Raw genomic sequence first — 21,219 nt, forward strand, 5'->3', positions numbered from 1 at the left:
GGGAGGTCTGGGCTTCTCTGCTTAGGCTGCTGCCCCGCGACCCGGCCTCGGATAAAGCGGATGAAGATGGATGGATGGATGCTCTAGACAGTCATACCAATCAAAAAGTTATCAGGTTTCCACAACTGAAATATACCCCAAAAAGAACTTCTATACTCTCTGTGCTCCTGTTTGGTTTAATTCTACCAATTTGTAAAAGCAGGTTTCAAAAAGGAAGGTGGGGGCCTTAAAGTTCTGTAGTTTGTGTGTAAATTACCCATTTTAGTGGCATCAGTGTCAGACTCCTTTTCCTTTGTTGAAGTTCCTGTTAACAAATTGAGATAGCACAATCAAAATTCTGTAATTTTTTTTAGGTATTTGTGAAGCTTGCTTAGAGGCTAAATTAAGACAGGTACCTGAGGCAAAACAGGGTGTGCGGTGGGTGTGAGAAGTACCCTCTTTAGGGTCATCAATGTCAGATCCTGTCTCCTTTCTTCTCTTAGGTGTTGAGGATCCTGTTAAAAAATATAAATATATATATATTTTAAATTTCTGTGTTTATAACAACCACAAAATAATTAAAAAAGGTACCATCTGGTTAGTCTGCTGTAGGGATGGGTATCATTTAGGTTTTATCCGATACCGGTGCCAAACCGGTACTTTTGAAACGGTGCCGGTGCTTAAACGGTGCTCAAACCGGTGCTTAAAGAATGGAGAACACAAACTTTGTCCAAAAACCTCTCATGTTCAGCTGTTTTTTTTGTAAAAGATAACAATGTTAGCCTTTTCTGCAGCTATAGGGCATATATGGTCTCACTCTTGGCTGGAAGTAGTGCTTAAACAATGGAAAAAACACAAACTTTGTCCAAAAACATCTCATGTTTAACTGTTTTCCACTTTTCTTTGGTCATTTTAGCCTTTTGGCCAGGGTGAAGGGGTATCTGGCATCAAACAAGAAGACAGCCGCATGTAACTACGACGCTGTTTGCTAGTTCACCTTACATGCATTAATGTAATAATGTGGTTAGCATACTCAACGTTAATTACACACGAACAACATGAAGCTACTCACGCAGAGGAGAGCGGCTGCTGCTGCCATCATCATCCTCATCATTTCTGCTACGCTGACAGGGCTAGGGGCCAGGACTCTACTCTTTGGGTTTTTGGGGGATGTTGCTAACTCCGGGTCCGATAACAGGCACCACACCCGCAGTAGATGTGCACGGTGTGAGGTCTTGCAGCAAGCTATCAAACACGGCGCATTTCTCAGTTTTAAAAATAAAAAAAACGCTATGCGTCGCCAGGTGTTTCATCAGATTTGAGGTGTTACCTCCTTTGACAGTATCACAGTATCAGCTTAAAGCACTTGTTGCAGGCTGCTGAGTTTGCATCTTTGCTGTGAAGTACAGCCAGACTTTTGACCGCTTCGCCTTGGGCATTTTTAATCTGTGGCGCTGCTCTAAAAGAACGTACGTACCTGGCCCCGCCTACTATCCTCGGAAACGTAAAATGATATGCTAGAATCGAAAGTGTATCACAGCTCAGGAAAAAAAAGCACCGAAATAAAGCACCGAAATGTGCGCTGCTTTTCGGTCTGGTTACTACCGTTTATGTCAGAACCGGTGCCATCATGGCACCGGACACGTACCATCCCTAGTCTGCTGGATACCTGTGGGTGCTTCATCAAACTCATCAGTGGTTGGCTGACTTCTCGATCTTTGGGATCCTTTGACAAAAAGTCAAAAGTCAAAGAAGTCAGTAATGGTATATGGTTGAACTGTGTGCCCATTCAGCCTTCACACTACGCAATGTATTTTTGTTAGAGGTATTAACTGTATGTAAAGATGAATGGCATGTCTCCACATCTTTGCATTATTCAAATATTAAGCCATAACAACAAGCGCAGACATCTGTTGCTTATCATTTGGATCAAGTGTCTGCACAATAGTGATGGGGCAGTGCAGCAAGGGATACAGTTCTTGTCCATCCGCCTGCCAGAAACAAACTGAAATCAGCTGTCAGTAATGACAGCTCACAGCCTTTATAACATTTAAGTACACTTCAAACCAAACTGATCAGAAAATTTAACAATTGAACATACATTCATGTGATAACTAAGTAAAATGAGAGAAACTCTTTCGGAACAATTTGGCATGTACTTTGAGGTTTCAGTTGTCCCCTCTGTTAACAGTCTGCCACTATAAGATTCCACGTTTTTGCTACAAATTTAAAAACTATCAATGTCATCTATTTTTATATGCAGTAAATGGCTGGATGCTAAAAACAGTTAAACCTGTCACCTACTCGATGTTGAGGAGCTGAAAGATGACTCCTTTGATGCATCCGTCTCTGAAAGATCACTTTCCACATCTTCCTGCATTTCTTCTGTAAAGCAGTGATAAGAAAACCATGTAGCACAAAAGACATTTACTCTGAAATAAAAATAAGAACATTTTGTTTACCATTGGGATTAATTTGGATTTGATCGAGGCTCATTCCCTTGAAGTCTGACAGTCGGCCTTGTTCTAGAGCAATGAGCACTTTGCTGACTTTAGCCAACTCAAGTGTTCCTTCAGGCAGTCTATAGTACTCCCTATGGACTCTGATATCATGGCCTAGAAAATTTGCGAGGATGTCCATCTCATTGTCTCTCAGGTTTAGGACTGTCGACAGTGTGGACACATGCTTTCTCAACTTAGTTGAGGACAGTGTTTCTGGATGCTTCGCTCCACATTCCTTTGCAATCTGTCTGATGGCATCCGATCCCCTGAGGTGAGTGTCTGCTTCAGGTCTAGAGAAGAAAAGGATTTTCATCAGACACACCACAGGTCCGCCGATGTGAAACCAAGGCTTCCATTGAGGACAGCATGTCTGGTGTTAAGAGGATAGGAACTTTTCTGTTCCTTTTCCCTCTTATTTCGATGCGCTGGAAATGGCGACAAAGTTTTTGTTCAAACTCTGAAAGTCCTACTGCCAAATCCGAATGGACTCCTGAAGTGTCTCGCAGGGTGAATGCAGTTAGTGGCATTTTTGATACCTCACCTCTCTCCTGCGATTAAACAGTATCATCTTAAAGAGTCAAATTGGCCAGCATTGACCAGTTCTTCTTATTGGGATCACTGGCAAGTCTGGTTTGGTATTCTTTTCTGTACCTATCAAGATACATATGCATGGTTTTTACATCCTCGGTGAAAGGGAGGAGTTGAGGAGTGTTCCATTTTCCTTCTTTTAGAGTTTGCAGGGCACGAGATGAAACACACACATCCCATTTCTTCTCATAAAGATCCCGGCTTCTCTTCAGATTCTTAAGAAATTCCTCATCATGAAAATCTGCCATCTTTGCTTCACACTCAAGAATATCTGCAATCTTCTTGAGACTATGGCCCAGTTTCAGAGCCAATGATGGAGCTCTGTAGATGTTTTTGTCTTCATCAAAGCCAGCCACATCCTTCACTGCTTCAACCACAAACTTGAAATTTGAAGGTACATAGAAATCCTCCATTTTTTTTCAGTGTCCCTGCTTCCCGTGAGCGCAGAAGTAATCGTCCTATTTCTCGCATTTTTGTCTGATGTACTCATGTTTGGTCTTGTCATGTCCATGTTTTGAATACAAGTGTTCTCCTAGTCTCAAGATACTTTTCTCCTCTCTGATGATGTTTCTGACTTCATCCTGATGCATAGCACTGACCAGTTCCCAAACCTTTCTGCTGACACCATCTGGGACAGGCTGTGCAAAGGCACAAAGTGACTGGATCCGACTTTTGCCTGGTTTTGCTGTGCTGCACTTCTGTGAAAGCTTGCATCTTGAAATATGTCTCCATAATGAATGTCTTTTCAGCAGTGCCTGGCAGTTAACGCAGTGCATGTAGTCATTTGGCTTCACTGGTTTTTAGTTTGCTGACTTGGGATTAGTGTCCCAGAGCCAGCTTTCAGAACCTCAATATTATGTGCACGGTTCCCCTTGTTTCTAATGAGGTCAAAATGTAGTTTGCGCTCCTTTGATTTCAAAGGAAAACTGATTGCTTCTGCTACAGCCAGTTCACTGCTGTGCTTGCGTGATAAGTGCCTTGCCATTTTATGGCACTCCTGTGGACAGTATAAGCAGTGATGCTTTTACTGTATACTCTAGCCCCATCTTTTTTTTTTGCAGCTTCATCACAAAAATATTTCCTGGTTAGGTTGAGAGCTTTCACTTTCTACTGTCTCATGGTCCTTACCCGAAGATGTACTTGGAAGTGTTTTTCTTCTGGAAGTCTTTTGTGACTTCTTTGTTTTCTTAATTTTCAACAATGGGACCCTTTTTGCAGGACTGTCAAATCCCTCTGAACTACTTTCATTCCCTGAGTCTTTTGATGGAATATATTCATCATCAGTGCTTTCAATACAACTTCCAGAAGCTTCTGGTGTGTCAGCCACCTTGGAGATTGACTGCAGGTATTCACTGGTAAGCTGAAAAACCAGATAGAGACATTTATAACTAAATTTGCAAGAATAATTACCCAGGTGTGAAAATCTTACACCGTCTGTGAGACCCCTTCAACACCTTCATTAAAGTGAACTTGAATTTGTTTGAACTGTTACCAGCTTAATGAAGGGTTATAGGATTTAGTCATTTTCATCAACAACTTTGGCTTTGTATACAGAAAGACTTGTTTACCGATAGTTTCAACCCAACCATAATATTAACAAGGAAAAATTAGGGCTGGATGATACCATTTCAGCACTACCATAAGAATTCACAACTGACAATCAAATGTCAAATGTTTGTGTCAAACAAGATACAAAAACCCCCAAAAACAACCTGTAAAATAATTATTGAACAGAACTGTTCAAATAATTGGATGAAAACTCCTGTATTTTTTTCTCTCTCTCATTACTTTACATTTTACTCCAAGGAGGCAGACTTGTAATTTCTAAAGTGCTCTTGAGCAATAGTTCTCCAGACATTCGGAAGGTTTTTCAAAGTTTTTCTTTGGACATTGTCTACTTTTTTCACTCATTGGACTCCAGTCCTTGTACCTGACCATTTTCAGAGGAATGTTTTTGCACAAAAGAAATCGCAGCCATGAAAACATAAAAGGGAGGAAAAAAAAGATTACCTACAGCAGATCAGTATCTCAAAGTCTTGTCATGTTTGTGGTGCTTAAGAATGGTTATTAAAGCAGATGAAACTGAGAAGATGCTGAGGTATGCCGAATTACACAAAAACTGGACTTAAAAACAAAATCACTGGAAACATGGCTTGTGGAGTAAAAAATCCAAAATTGAATTTTTGTTTATAAGTCATCAACGTGTATGCAGGAGGACAGCAGAGAGGTTTAACAGTGAGGGTCTACAGTCATCTGTTAAACATGGTGGAGGCTCTGTCATGGTTTGGGGCAGCATGTGTTGGAGATCTTCTCAAAACTGATGAAATTATGACCAAAATTTAAAAAAAATTGAAACATTAAAAGTCATTTATTTGCCTCCCAGAGCCTGGACCTTAACATTATTGAAGCAGTGTGGAGTCATCTGACAGAACAGAACAAAATGCAGAAACAGCCAAAGAGGACCTTTGAATGTCCTTCAAGAAGCCTGGAGAACTATACCCATATTGCTAGTAAAATACAAAGAATGAAGAGTGGCCCAAGATTTTTGTTAAGTACATATAGTTTAAAAATTGCAATGCTGCAATGCCAGTCTTCTACAGTAAGTTAAAGCCCTAATAAAGTGTGGAAATAACCAGAATTATGCAAACTTACAAATATGCTGTCAGTTCGTTTGAGTGATGGCACATCTGGGTCAGCAGCATCAGAGTATGAACTTTCAGGAGTGATTATATCGATGTCAGTATCAGCATCAACATCAATAATTATTTCCTATGGAGAGAGGGGGGATGTAAGACATTGACAGCAATGACTGTAATACATCGAGAAAGATATCAAACCTGATTTTTAACTTCTCAACCCAAAGCGAATTAAGAAGCAAATTTTTACATTTAGAGTTCTGTAAGTAAACTGTAACAACCTCATGAGTTTGATCTGAATAACATATCTAGAAATTTTAACTTCCCATACATTTGCAATCCTGTGTAGACTTATGCTGACTTCACCACACCAGGAAAAAAGTTAATTTCATGAAAAATTCAACTCAAAGATTGCAAAGCATTAAAGCTGAAGCAAAGCCACCCATAGGCCAGATTGAACCTCCCTGTTGTTCAGTTCTCTGCCAGGCCATGTGGACAGTATGTGACATATAGACAGTACATGCTAACAAAACAGTGAATGCATGGTCAGGGCTGTGTTTGCTGGTTCTCTTTAAAACTGACAGCTTAACTCACTCTAGCAAAAACCTGCAAGTTATGAAAAAGTTTCAGAGCTACTTATGGTCATATGGGATAAGCTAAAAGTGCTTATTTGACACATACCATGCTCTCAGATGATGTTGGTAGCTCAAATGAAAGATCTGACACTGAGGTCTCCCCCTCTTGATTAAGACTTGCCGAGGGCTTTAAAATAAAATTAAAAAGGACATGTATTACCATGTCTACATACATAATGTTAATGAGGAACATGTTAGATAAGATGTGTGGTAAAGCATACTTGCAATTTTGAAAGTCATGCAAGTCAATTCAGCAGTTTGCACCTTGAAAACACTAAATATGAATGATATCTAATCCACATCAGAAACAGTACAGACAATTCTGGCTCTCCTTCACTCCTTTACCTCTCACACAGGATGGGTAACAAGAACTGGTATTGAAGTACTGCCATTGGCTTTTATTATTTGTTTACTCAATCCAAAGTGTTGAATGTGCATTTTTAAAATTCCTAACAATCCTGAACTGAAAAATAAGCATTCTATAATTAAGAAGCAGTACAGCGCTTGAAATACGTAGCTCATGACCACAATAATTATATCTTAGTTATGAAAAAAAGGTAACAGAATCACTCCTGTATCTTGTTTAACCATGTCAAGTCTTTGTTCCACATATCGATATGATAACCGAACATATAACATATCTAGGCCAAATGTAAACACTTAAAATCATGGAAATATCTGCCTTAAAACAATACAACAGAGCTTGCCTTTAAACTTAAAATGCCTTTCAGGGTCACTGGACTAGTACATTTTTAGGTAAATGAGAGATTTGTTTGGTTTCTTGTCCTGACTGGCACTAAAGCTGTGTCCCAAAACGTCGGCTGCATCCTCCTGAGGCCGCATTTGTAGACCGATTACATCACAGCGACGCCATGAAGGCTGTCCCAATTCGTGAGACTCCTCCGAATCTGGCCGACAAATACGTCCTCCTTTTCCCCAGATTTGAAGGATGGGTCGGTGTATCCTTTGTGCCCCACCATATCCCAGAATTCATAAGCATGCCCGGCCGATTCCAGTTTCCAACAATGGAATTAAACTTTTAATATTAATCTTATTACTCTTTCTGGGTCACAAAATAAACTTTTAACATTTTCAGGTGAGAATGTAGCTGTGTAAACTTCAAATATCTGCTCAGTTTATCAAGAGATCACATATTTGCAAAAGTGCTCCTTTTAGAGACTTCTGTTACCCAGCCGCTCGATAGCTGACCGGAGGGTTCAATGGTCACTCGAGACAGCTGAGTTTATTAAGCGCCAACGAGACAGCTGGTGACGCAAATCTGAATGCTAGACAGTCCCGTTTTACAAGCCTCGCACTTCCGGCCTTCTCGGTCGTTGAAGGACCCGCCCACGAGACTGCGAATGCCGGGTCCTCCGAATGATGCGGCCTAGGTTTTGGGACACAGCTTGAGTGTCAACATACTTTGCACACCATCTTAATATACAACCGATTTCTAAAGAATGCAAATTTTTATTAGGTTTCATGAGCTGTGGAGGATAAAGTCACTTTAGCATTAGATATAACTGTGGAAAATTAATTGAGTGTGGTTTAAGGGGGTAATGAGTTATGGATTCTCAATCATGAGGTACATCCTGAAGTCCATTTCATTATCACTACTGTGGGCTGTGCTCTTGTGCTTGTGTGTCAAGTTCTGCTTCTGTCACCTACGTGTGTGTGAACATAACCCATCTTTTATACAAATTAGGCTAACATGCAGTGAAAGAAAGGCAGAAAAGCCACATAATGACTGGCAGCTGTCTCATTTATTTATTTATTTATTTTTGATCCCAGCACCACTGCTAATTTTTCATCTATATCTACATGGTAAACTGTTAAACTTGTAGAGTACTGAGCCTGTTATATACCACAAGTTAAAATCAATTTGTTACTTACCAAAGTCTTGGCAGCTGCAAGCTGCTTAGGTGAGAGCTGGGGTTGTGATGAAGTCTCACCCTCTTGGTTTGTTCTCTCCGATGGCTAAACATTACAGAGACAAACATTTCTTTTAATAAGGTTCACAAAAGGTGATTAACAAGACCAAATGCATCCTCTGTTTTATTTAAACCTAATGCTGTGTAAGAAAACACAGCATTACTACACATACCTTGGTTTTGAAGTCTAAATTCAGAAGGCTTTAATTACAGCACAACCAAAAGAAAAAAAAAAACTTTCTATTAGCCTATAGTTGACTAAACATGGCTCCATCTTAAAAAGTGGCCCTCAGTACTGTTGTAAACTAAGCTGTAGACAATTTCAGCTTGCACTGAGTGATGGAATGTACCAAACATTTTTTCAAGTACTGTACAGAAGTACAAAAAAAAAATGAAAAGCTGAATTTCAGATCAGCCAGGCTGATAACACCCCTGAAATACATGTAACTGTGTACACACTTTGCTTTTATGTATATATTTGATATTGAAGTACATTATTTGCCAGGTAATATTTATGATACTTAGATACATATATCGGATATTTAAGAACTTAATGATGTATTTACATGACTGCCTCACTTTTTACCAAAGTACTAGTTTACTACAAACTTTTACATTTTAGTTTAGAATGACATTTGGGTACATCTTCTACTTCTTTATAAAAGGCTAATATGTCTTGCTTAAATGTCAGTCCTGGGTTTGTACACTATTCCCCCCTCCTCCGACACTTGGCAAAAGCCATTTTAAATTAGTTAACTAAAGAGCTGACACAATGCTAAAGTTGCTTGGCTGAAACTCGGGCGTTAGAGAGACACACACACACACAAAACTTCAGCACCTGGCTTTGGTGAAAAAAAAAAAATTATCTTTTCAGTACACCTGCGTAATCAAACCAACACACCCCTACAGAATGTTTTGGCACACATGCTTCATACTGTCACAAATCTAAGTCAGAAGCACCACTGTATTTATTAATATTGTAATATAGGAAAAATCAAAACCCTATCATGATTACCTGTGTTTGGTGTTTTAAGGGGTCCATGGCTCTTGACAAGCATTTATCATGATGGTCTCTCAGGCGTTGTAAACGTGCCTTCAGTCTGGTGGATTGTTTACTCTGGAGGAGGTAAAACACAAAACAGCTAACATAACATGTCCATACCTGAAGTACACTAGTTTTATACATCAACAAGTAAGAAATACACAGTGATAATGGGGATAGTATTTAAGGTGACATCAATAGGTCTAATCACATATGTTAGTCACTATAAAGACATGGTGCAAATATAAATTCGGTTTTATAAAAATCAATCTTTTGAATATAAGTCAGTTTAAATTAAGCTGTGCAGTAGTCTGTTCACATGCTTAATATTGTTAGTTTTATTTATCTTAATTTACTATGATAGTAATTTTATTATTTAATATTTTTAGTACTTCATCGTTTGTGATTAACAGCAATCAAGCCACTGCAGAAGGAAAATGTATTTTTTTTGTCTATCAAAAACAATCACAACAAAAATTAAACCACCACCAAATTACTTTCCACGGCTGAATATTTAACTGAGGGAAAAGTCGGTCCACCTGCTGCTCTGGTACTGTCGCTGCCCCCGCTACCTCACGCATCGTTTTGCATATCACGACACAACATTACACGTTAGCCATTTCTTAGCTCGTCACGACAATAATTGCATTATGAACTTGGGTCCTCGACAGCCAAAGCTAATCCAGACTCCTGGATTAGCTTCGGCGGGTCTGTCTCGCTGCTCCGACTGCCACCCTCCCCGCCACGAGAAAAACTTGACGCTTTAAAAAGAAATGACTCTGTAGCTGCTTAGCTTGTTTCTTGTTGTGAATACTTCAGGCCTATAGTTGAACGAAGTTGTTCTAGAAATTTACTCACCATTTAGAGCTAACACTATTGCTAGCTACTCATTAAGCTCATTGATTGCCCATTAAGCGTTCATTTTCAGTCCCACAGACGCCCGAATATTACGACAGTACCTAATAAAAGTGACCAAAACAGACATTCATGACTGCATGAATGTTAAAATATCAGCTAAAAACTGTACAGTTTAGGAGAATGTCGTCGAACACCCCATTAAGCTAAGTCACGCAAGCATTAGCAAAGCATGCTAACTATAGAGCAAACTGTCGGCTGCAAACACTTCACTTTGCCTAATTATTAAGTAAACACTAAAACAGTTTGTTTAATGTACTTACCACATTCATCCCTTCATCCTCTATTCTCTGACTGTCGGCCATCTCCACTTTCTCTCTGTCACGCTTCTTCATACTTCCAGCCGTCTCCTCTCGCCTCCGAGCTACGCCCCGCGTCTGGCTGCACCGAGCACGCGACTAATTAGCAACACCTGCAAGCCTGTGACTGCGGCGGGTGGGGGATGGGAATAGGTAAAGTGAGGACCGCAAAAGTCAGGAAAAGTGTGTTTTCCCTACTGCGGCGGGTGGGGGATGGGAATAGGTAAAGTGAGGACCGCAAAAGTCAGGAAAAGTGTGTTTTCCCTCATCCCTTCCCTTCAGCACCAAAATGTCAGCATTAGATTGCTGAACTTGTGTTTTAACAAAATATTAAAGTATCCAAGAAAAACTAGTTTAATATGGTTTTAACATCCAAAATTATTAATTAACCTTTTATTGACCAAGCATAATTTAGGCCGCCTGGACTTTTTGGTAATTTTGACTGTAAAAGGGTCAGAAACCATACTATAACTGAATGCTTTTGCCCCATTTTTAGAATAACCTCAGCCTTCAATATCTGGCAGCCATTTTATATTATTTTATTGTTATGAAAGTGGAACAATAGTTTAAAGTGAAAAAAAAAAAAAGAACTTTGCGATTTATAGTGGAAACTGATATTCAACATTAAGTCTGTGAAGGTTCTCAGTCATCCAGGTCATCGTAGTCAAAGGAGTTTGCAAAGAAAAGCGTCTGGAGTTCTTTAAGTTGCTTAAAGACGTTTCACCTCTCATCAGAGAAGCTTCTTCAATTCTAAGGTCAAATGGTGGAGAGTCCCAGATTTAAACCCAGTGGGAGTATCCCGCCAAAGAGGGACAAAAGGACCCCTGATGATCCTCTAATCACATGAGCCAAGGTTCAACATTAACAAAATACAACACAATATCAACTTGTAATATGAACTATACTAAATATGATATGTACAAAAATGTTTTTTAGCCTTGTTCACTCAGTTTTTAATTGCTTTTGACTGTCCTTCCCTGCTGTTTGTGGGGACAGCAAAATGGTTGGAGGTCGGTGCTGGTGGGCATCCTGATTTCAGAGAAAAACCAAGGAGATGAGCACATTTCACCTGCTGATGGATTTCCAGAATTTAGAGGTGGCTGTACACCAGGGGTTCTTTTGGGATAAACCTTGGTGGCTGGGGACCACATCAGGGTCTTCAGTAGTTTTCCAGCGACAGCATGGTGACCGGCTGCGAACAGGATTCCCAGAAGTTCGATCCCTCTGTCGATGAATCTGACCCTGGGTGACACTCCTCTCCAATACAGAAACCAGAAAACCAGCAGAAACTTTGGAGTCCAACAAAGCAAAATCCCGGCAAAGAGGTCCAAAACTAAACAGATGAGCTGGGAAAACCAAAACCACAGAGTCCAAAAACAAAGCTCAGTGGGCGATCAGGAGGCCAGTGGCTCAATAATACAAGACGGTAACTCCGGGGCCAACCCAGAGGTCGATGGCACCAGGGTCCAAGGTACTTAAGTTCAGGGGCCGACCAGGAGGCCAGCAACAGAAACCAAGTAGTTCTGGAGGCCGGCCGTGCAGAAGGCAGCGGTGGCAATGTAGGCGATCTGAAGGCCAACCGCGCGGAAGGCAGCGGCAGCATCGGAGCATTTCAGGATGCCCACCGGCGTCGGCGACGGAGTCCAGTCAGCGACCTGGAAGGTGGCCGCTGACACCAAACCACACACGGACAAGGTCGAGCAGGCTGAGCCGGACGTGGGACGAGGTAGCGGTGTGGCAGGACCAGGACCAGACGAGGCAGGACCAGGCGACAGCGTGGCAGCCACAAATGATGGAGTAGGTGGTGCTGCAGGCTGGATGGATCCTCGGACCCTCCAGCGGGAACAGATGCAGAACCAGCAGGCACAGGGGACCTCTAGCAGTGTTGACACTGGCTGGAGCTGAGCAGCACATTGGCTTGGCTAAGGCAGCGACAGCGGGATGCAGTCCTCAGAGTGCTGAAAGTGTTCACTAATACACCCAGCAGAGGATGGAGGCAGATGGGTGAACTCGCTGGAGCTCTCAGCGGGTGATGACGGCTGAGACTGCTCAGTGGAGTTCCCAGGTGAGGTAACTGGCACTGGCGTCTTAGCCTCCAGGGATCTAGAGTCGGCTGGTGGCTGACAGTCAGCCTCTGGGGAGGCCCTGGAGGGAGCTACTGTCTCTAACATCGCCAGATTTTGAGAACCAGCATAAGTATTCATGACGTGTGTTCCCTGCGTAGGATGAGTCATTGAACCAATGAGTGGAATGACAGCTGAGCTAAAGGTGAGTGAGCTAGGGGCTGAGCGACAGACTGAACAGGCAGTTAAACTAAAGGCTGATCTGCAGACTGGACTGATGATAAAAGAAATGGCTGAGGTGCAGGCTGTGCTAATAGCAGAGGTACAGGCTGTGCTAAGTGGAGCTAGCGGCAACACAGGAGACTGAGCTAGCGGCAACACAGGAGGCTGAATAACAGACTGAGCTAGAGATGAGTGAGCAGGAGACTGAGCAGGAGACTGAACTGAGGGTCACTGAGCAGGATACTGTGATAATGACTGAAGTAATGGTTGAGGTGAAAATGGAGCTACAGGCCGGGCGGCTAACTGGGCTACAGGCCGAAGTGGTAGTTGTGGTAGAAGCGGATCAGTTGGTTGAGCAACTGACTGAGCTAGTGACTGAACAGACCAAGCAGTGAGCATTTTAGAAGTGTGGCTGAGTCCTCCTTGCCTGGGCTGCCCATGCAAAACAGTTCAAAATAGAGCCTCGAACATGTGGGAAAACAGCCAGGAGAAATTAGACTTAACAAGATGGAGGAAGGAAAACTACAAACACTGACATAAGTCATGGACCTTCAAAATAAAGCAGTAAATCCACGGACAGAACTCAGAGGTACAACACCAACAGAGAACAGAGGGAACACAGAATACAGGGACCTGAGAGACATGAGACATGACTGGGGAACAAGAGAATAAACACAAGGGCGGAACTAAACCTACAAGCTAGAATTCACAATCCCAGAAGAACAAGAGAAAAGAAACCAAAACCCCAATAGTCACGAACCATGAACCAAAAGGAAAACAGACTAATAAAGCATAATACAAAATCAAACACTGGGCCACAGGCCCAGGACAAGTAACAGACGAGGTTCTGGTGAGTTAGGGACTGCCTGCCGCTGTAATCTACCAATGCTCAGGCTGGATCGCCAGGTATTCTGACCATAATGCTGCATGTCGCTCCAGGACCAGAAAATGTGTCAGAGTACCAGTGACCCAGACCACCTGGCCAACCTCCATAAGTGGGGCACTCATTGCTGAAATGGCTGGGTCACCCACACGTCTCTGTTTTGTATTACAGAGATAGAATTTGAAACTATGCAAAGCTAGCATATTGCTAGGTGCTATGGCAATCTGTGTTCAAAATATTTTATTTATTTATTTATTTTTTTACAAAACGGGATCGTCTAAAATTTTGGGAATACAAGTGGACTGTTTTTGTTGGTGTTTAATTGAAAAGTTAAAGATTATTTGGCGTCAATGGTGAGTGGATTTAACTTTTATATCACTTTTTATTTGCTTATACTCTAATTTAGAGGATGTAGTTGCTGTTGTGCTTGAATCTCAAAATGGTTGGCATTATTCAAACTGCAGTAAACAATTTGAACAATGTGGGTTGACTTTGCATAATACAGTGATGCGTTTCCTGAATTTGTTTCTAATTTGTCATCAGTATTTTGGCTGAAAATGCTTATTTATCCCAGTTTTATTGTTTCATAAGTTGACCATTTATTCATTTAAAAATAATAAGTATTATATACTTTAATGATTTGATATTTTGTCTCCTTAAATGATATCAGTTGTGTAAAAATCTTAAGAAAATGAAGTATAATAAGTAAATGAGCTCCCTTAGTAACTGTGGTACAAATAATTAAATGAAATAGAAGTCTGGTCACATTAAAGTGGGCAGGCTCTAATACTAATAATAAAGGAACAAAGTGGTATCTTATAAATACTTTCATACTTTGTCAGAAAAGGGATCCAATAGATGCAAGTTTACACACTGCAATACCATCTTAGACCACTGGGATACACAGTTATACACACTGTCCGGAAAATGTCCCCACGGATGCAAATTCACACACTGCAATACCACCCATGGTCACTAGGGTATACACAAAGTTGTGAAAATTGAATCTGTGGGGACCATTTTTTTTTTTGAAAAAACTTCACCAGGCATATCAGCAGCCTGTTTTCTATTGAATGCAATGGTTGTGCCCGTGGGGACCAGGGCTCGGTCCCCACGGGAAAATTGGTCCCCCGGCGTGACTGATATCTCAGGTCATGGACCCCAGGAGGATAGAAAAACAAACGCACACACACACACACACACACACACACACACACTCCTACTATGGCACGGTTCACTAGGCTAGACATAAAGGGATGCACCTCCCTGACTGTAAAGCTATATTCAAACACGACTAAACTGCCTGCAGCACAAAGTGTTGTACAGACTGCTGACACGTCAAAACAGCTCAGCAGCAATAACGTCGACACTCATTCACCTAGCGGGCCCGGCACTGGCAGAACATGATAGCTCACTCACAGCCTAAACTCCATGCCTTCACAGCTCATGGTCCCCTGTGTGTTTTCTGTGAGTTTGATAAAAGGATAAGTTCGATTTTTTTCCCCCCACTTGTTACAGTGTGGGACGATTTCTAAGCCGACCCACCAAAGTTGCTGTCTTATCGCATTCAATTTAGTTGTTAACATGACTTAAAGGCTATTAGCCAAAAACACCAGCACTGTGTTTCTTAGTTAGTCTGGAGGTAAGAAAGTGTTTAACCCTGGAACACTAGTTTGCAGTTTCGTAACACTATCACTATCGTTGCATATATTTTACCCGAAAAAAGATACCACTGGTCAAAAAGAACTTTTTGACCAGTGGAAATTACCATTAAGTGATATTTAGTCATCGCATGGGTGAAAAATCACCCTATGTTAGTGTTTTAGGTTAATGTCGAGATGTCAAGGAATTCCCATAACAGTAATTGACCTTTTAATAAAAACACTTTCATTACACAGTAGTACAACATACAAAAAAAAAACAAGCATAAATAAAAGACAAGTTCTTTTAACTGTCAACACATCATCTGATCAGATTAACCTATGGTCAACTCGCAGACTGTATATAAAAGATGGCAACCCCTAGCGTTATATCACCCATTGGTTCCTGCAGCCCTGAAGCCCTGAGCATTTTCACAGTTGCTGTCTTGAGGTTTTGAAATGAGAAGTTACAAGCAAAGGGTGGATCTGACTGAGAAACCGAGGGGCACCGCACACTCTGACTGACAATTCATTAACCAGGGGGTATACCCTGGTTAACTTCCTTTCTGACTATAGCAATGACTGTAATTTACAAAATGTCCATCGTGTTCTATTCAATAGGACTTGAAATTAGTGACCAAGCCTCATAAACTGAACAGGAAAGTATTTATTTATAAGGAAATGACCCCGTTGCCTTCACTTTTCACTTTCCATCATTTGTAACATCTATACTTGTAAATGGCTGTGTTGAGTAAGGGAAGAAACCAGCAGACACAACACCCTCTGTGGTGATTTTACAACTAGATGTTCTTTTCGGAAACCAGACGAGCTGCCTTCACTGACCCAGAGGCGCTACGACAGCAGCAGTCTTTATTTATTGCAGAAAGATGTCTTCGAACCCGGTAATGTCACACTGTCAAAACTTTTAATATAATATTTACACCAACACCAATACAAATATCTTCCCTGGATATAATGTTATACCACGACAGGCTTTAATATTTTTTTTCCCATAGTAAAGTTTTCAACTTGTCATACAAGGGAGAGCTTATCACAGTGGCTCCGTCTTTAAGGTAATTAAGCTGAAATTCAATAACCACTGAATTTTAACTCCCACATGTTGAACACTGCAGTAAAACCACCATCACTCACCACTCAACATTGTTACACTCTTGTGCAGTCGCCAGTAAGTGTGTTATTAGCTACAATGTAACTGCTAGGTAGTATTCATTCTCTCTTCCCTCAGGAAAACTGTCCCTGACAGATTAAATGGTCAAAGTTACTTCACCTTTGATAATGAAGCTGAAATATGGCACATAACCTACAAATACCAGACAGGCTAATATCAGCAGCTTATCTACAGAGTGGCGAGAAGATGCCGTAGGGCCATAAAACCTGGTCTAGCACCGCAGCAGCCTGAAATTTCAGCACACATCTGTTAGCAGCCAGGGGATTGAACTGCGGAGAAATTTGACCTGCTGGAAAAACAACCTTTTACACAAGAATGTGCAGGTTTAATTACTCTGCCATGACTGGGAAGAATGTAAACCTTCATCATTCAGCAAGTGGAGTTTAAAATCCATCCTACAGTTGTGTAAGGATAAAATATTTGCTATTTTAAATCAAGATAAATGTGAAAATAATACCCGTTCTTGGATATTATGATCAGTGGGGAGTAGGCTTCCACTTATTGCGTTTCCATTTGAAATTCTATTTTAAAGAGACTGTAAATCTTATGTAACATAAAAAACCAAAGAAACTTGGGTGTCTTCAGCTTTGCACCACCAAGTTGCAGATTCTGTGAATGTTGTTGTAGCTCCAGTAGTTCCAGCCCATTGGTAGCAGTGCACAGACCTCAAAGCTCTGTAACTGCATGTTACACGCCAATATGCGCAGCAGGGGGGGGGATATATGCGGTTAACCTCAAAGCGTTTGCCTGCAGGCTTCTACTTACAGCTTTTTATTTTTTTACCAGAACAGTTTGATATCTCCAACTTTGAGTTGAGACAATTCATTTCAAATGTTCAGTCATGCAGGCAAAAAGTAGCGCTTTTCTCCTGCTTGATATATTAAAACAAAAACTGAGGTGTTATCAATAATAGATCAATCACTTGGCACAGCATTGCCAGCTTATACAGCCAGTTCTTGTATGAGGTCCCCTATATTCAGCGCCATATAACTTTAGCTGTACACTTTGCCCTGGAGGATCGCGAGGTTCCTAATGACTCTTCAAACTGCATCAAAAGCTTCACTGATGCATTTTCAAACGGATATTTAAAAATACCGGACAGGTCCAGAAATACACAGCTCTGAGTGAAAATATGAAAGACGACATTTTGCATTTAAAGCTTTCAGCTTTCATGTTGAGCCATTCAACCTCATTTGTTTGCCGAGTCGGATTCGGGGACAGAGAGGGAGAGAGCGAGAGAGAGGCTGCCTGGGAAATTCAAAAGAGATGTTTAGCATTTGAATAGGTGGAGCCTGTCTGCATGTGTACTTATATCCTTCAGCTCCCTGTGCTTCCAGCGTGGCCTGTGAAGCTGCAGGGTCTTACATATGCTAATCAGGTCCTCCCTAAGCTGCCAAACACCACGCTGTAAGAAAGTTTCGGTCATTCTTTGTGGTTTGACTGTACGTGAATCACCACTGGATCATACTGAGAAAGAGGAACAAGCATGCAGAGTTTCATTTAAACCTTTTCTTGTAAGATGCCTTCAAGTCATTTAAAATGTTTCTCAAATCTAAATATGTGCAGTTTTCTTGGTCATACCTTCAACACATACTCATTTCGGATATCACCTTTTGAGGTCTTTTAAGGTCTGTGACATACAGCTGTGTCGTGACATTCAAATTTTTAAGGTTACACAACTGAACGAAACGTTTAGAAATCATAGTTATCCCATATTTAATACGGCCAAAACAGATTAATCTGCTGGTTCTGTCCTCACTTGTGTTTTTCCTTAGTTTCAATTATCGTTTGGCCGGAAGCTGTCTGGTCTTTGAATGTGTCGTTTGCACTGGTCCAAAACCCAAACATTTATATTTTACTAGGAAAGAATTCAAGACAAGGAAAAGCGGAACACTAAAAAGTTAGAAGCTGGAATCAATTTACGTTTTTTAAGTGCTCCAAAACATTACCTCAAATGGTAAAGCATTAAACACTGTTGACACCCAAGTCTTTACTTTACTATTCAAAGTTGTGACTACTACTTCTTCCTCTTAATCCATAATTTCTTTCATCTTTTTCAGAAGGCCAGATCTCCCAAGGTTAAAGCCAAAACTCTTTTTGCCATCTTTTTTTTTTTCTTCTAAATATATATATATAAATTTCAGGACAACTAATCAAAACTATAAACCCCCAGGTATACCTGTAGCACATGTTTAGCTGACATGATCATATATAAGCCATAACAATGGAATTTCCACACCATTTCCTCTTTTCAACTCAGACTGAAACAGCTGATAAGGGCAAGCCCCTAACCTCGTTCTACAGTAAACAGCAGCAAGATGCAGTAAGTAGAACAACATCAGTGAAGTTTGACCTCAGAGTCCCGGTTTGCATGTCGAAGCAAAGTTTCAGTCTAGTCAGAAGGTCTTAAGAGAAACCTCATCACGCATGCAGAAGCAATAAGTATGCAGGTGCAATATGCAGGTGATTTAAAAATATGCAAACCCAACCTGCAAATTATATATTCATCTGTGTCTTTTCGCTTGTGTCCAAAATGAGCTGTTACCCACTCTGGGTAATTTTAGTGTCTTGAGCGTTGAGTGAAGAACAACACAGCTGTCAATTACACAATAGGGCCTTCTTAATTCGTAGCTTTGCTGCTACACAATGGTACCAAACCACAGTTTGAAGAATGGAAATCAATCACACAGCACAGCAATATCCCCACTAATACATGGCTGTCATTTTCACAGTGTTTGCTTTGTTGCACATTTTGAAAAGCTCTATTTCGGAACTGTAAAATGTAGCTTTATTGTATCGATGAGAGGCCAAATCGCCGCATTAGTATGGACACTTCAGACAACTCGTGCTTGGCGCATGGCTGGGCTCAGTTAAAATCCAAAACAGTGCACGTATTTAATTTTATTTTGCCAATTCAAAGAGAATTTTGTGCTAAAGATGCAAACAGGAACTTAATTTAAGGAAGTGAAAATAGGAAGTTGGGGGTGCTGAGGCTCTGAAAACTAAAAGGATTTTTGGTTGGGTTATTCATCTGAGAAGAACAGACGCTTCTTTCAACCACAACAGCAACTCCACGGGGCTCTCACTACCTGCTGAGTCATAATAAATCACACAGATACGGGAGAGAAAATAAATAACAAAAGAGATTAAAATCAACTCTTCACTGAAGCTGATCCCTTTTAATCACTGGACTGAAAGGACAAGTTGAAAAAAGACAAGTGCAACTAAAGACTAAAAATCAGGTTTAAAAGATGGCTTCACTAATTGGATTGGTGCCTCAAGTGAGAAGAAGCCTACACCCCTCAACTTATTCACTCTCATTCAGCTTACAGCTAGGTGACGTCACAGCTCATGAATGTAAATATCGTATTAAAAGACATCATGTGAGCTGACTGGACTGGCATTTTTCTTTCAACATTCAGGGTTTTTCCCTTTAGTAGAGGCAGGTGCTCTGGAAACCCCTGACAATATTACTGCAAGAGAGAGAAAAATGATGGAGCTCTCAGAATTTAAAAAAAAAAAAAAAAAAAAGCACTGTGGCCATGCAGTCATCTTCCACAGATCGTATCAGAGCCCTGACTTTCGAGGAACTCTTCGTCCACAGTTTCACATGCACATATATTCACAAAAAGCTCTATTTCATCCACAAGCCATGCTCATGCAGGTAAACTCATAACAAAAAAGGACCTCAGTCTCTAAGCAAAGCAGTATCAAGGTGTGTAACTACATGCTCTCCTCTTATTAGATCTTTAAGCTATTTATGGAATAGTCTGTAAAGAGCTGGGCGTGCTACAAGAGGAGGAAGAGGATGGTTACATGTTCAGTGAGGGTATCTGGTAGATGATGAGGGTGTCAGAGGTCGGTGAGGAGGGTATGAGATCTGACCGGTAACCTTTTGTGTCGTTACCTTGAGTACCTGGTCTCCTCTAGTGACAGCCACGAGACAGTAGGACAGCCTCGTCACATGCAATTAGATTACACTGGCATCAGTGCTACAACACTACCCAGCACCAAGCCTGATTTCACTGTAGGCAAAGCGTTTCCTTATGTAAAACGTGTATACTGCGTAGCGTCAGCATCAATTCACACGAATACACCCGGAGTGTGAAATGCAGCAGAGACTCTATCGACAGCCTTTGAATTTAAATGCATGTCAGCGCTTTAAACGACGCATAACCAGCCAGTAATCCCCTTCGCTCCTCATCGAGCATTACAAACAAACAGGCTGGGAAAAGATGAGCTAGGCCTGGCGTTAGGTTCGCTCTATATTTACCCTGAAAACATACATTAACCGAATTCATAGATTACATGCACAAAAAAAAGCATTACAGTCTCATTATCAACGCCGACTCTTTGTTATAATACCCGTTCATTCCGTTCTTCTTCTTCTTCTTCTTATTTATTTATTTATTTGCCCCAGCATCAGCCCGACATTTACCCAGATGGCTAATGTGCTTACCGGACAGTTCGTCGGGTTCCAGCCCGCTTTCGGTGTCGAGTCCGCAGATCACAAAATAATCTGCGAACCGGCAGGAACCGGAGCTGAAGCCGGTGGTCATTTTGAGACTGGTCCGGTGGTACCCTTATCCCTAAAACAGGGAGCATATTAAAGGAACTCGGAGAAGTGATTTCTCCGTGCCATTACCGACGATACGCTGCTGCGAAGCTCGAAAATCACTACAGACACTGAGCTAAC

At 41.1% G+C, this 21,219-nt stretch overlaps 2 protein-coding genes across 6 annotated transcripts in view; both read right to left on the minus strand.

The window, feature by feature from the left end:
- Positions 1-21,219, minus strand: part of dennd5a (DENN/MADD domain containing 5A) — a 58,261-nt gene extending 37,042 nt beyond the window's left edge. For all 4 annotated transcript variants that reach the window (XM_039610471.1, XM_039610487.1, XM_039610475.1 and 1 more), the window contains exon 1: positions 20,983-21,219. In XM_039610471.1, the coding sequence (XP_039466405.1) occupies positions 20,983-21,082 (100 nt within the window). In that variant the 5' untranslated portion in view covers positions 21,083-21,219. The remainder of the gene's footprint in view (positions 1-20,982) is intronic.
- LOC116317241 lies at positions 450-9,342 on the minus strand. Of its 2 annotated transcripts, none has more exons than XM_039610508.1 (8): positions 9,286-9,342; positions 8,233-8,316; positions 6,386-6,466; positions 5,721-5,837; positions 4,197-4,428; positions 2,442-2,770; positions 2,284-2,364; positions 450-494 (listed from the first exon to the last, which is right to left on the minus strand). In XM_039610508.1, the coding sequence occupies exons 1-6, from the start codon at positions 9,310-9,312 to the stop codon at positions 2,670-2,672; spliced, it is 642 nt and encodes a 213-aa protein (XP_039466442.1). In that variant the 5' UTR covers positions 9,313-9,342; the 3' UTR covers positions 450-494; positions 2,284-2,364; positions 2,442-2,669. The 2 variants fall into 2 exon arrangements, with proteins under 2 accessions (XP_039466442.1, XP_039466434.1); XM_039610500.1 differs by lacking the exon at positions 450-494 and adding an exon at positions 1,653-1,705.

This window comes from Oreochromis aureus, linkage group 1 (assembly GCF_013358895.1).
Source record: "Oreochromis aureus strain Israel breed Guangdong linkage group 1, ZZ_aureus, whole genome shotgun sequence".
NCBI lineage: Eukaryota > Metazoa > Chordata > Actinopteri > Cichliformes > Cichlidae > Oreochromis > Oreochromis aureus.

Excerpts from the sequence above, each read along its gene's own strand:
- LOC116317241 (XM_039610508.1), bottom strand. The coding sequence starts at position 9,312 with ATGGACCCCTTAAAACACCAAACACAG. Across the intron at positions 8,317-9,285 it reads CCTTAAAACACCAAACACAG|CCATCGGAGAGAACAAACCA; the intron begins GTAATCATGATA and ends TGTAATGTTTAG. Across the intron at positions 5,838-6,385 it reads CAACATCATCTGAGAGCATG|GAAATAATTATTGATGTTGA; the intron begins GTATGTGTCAAA and ends CTCTCTCCATAG.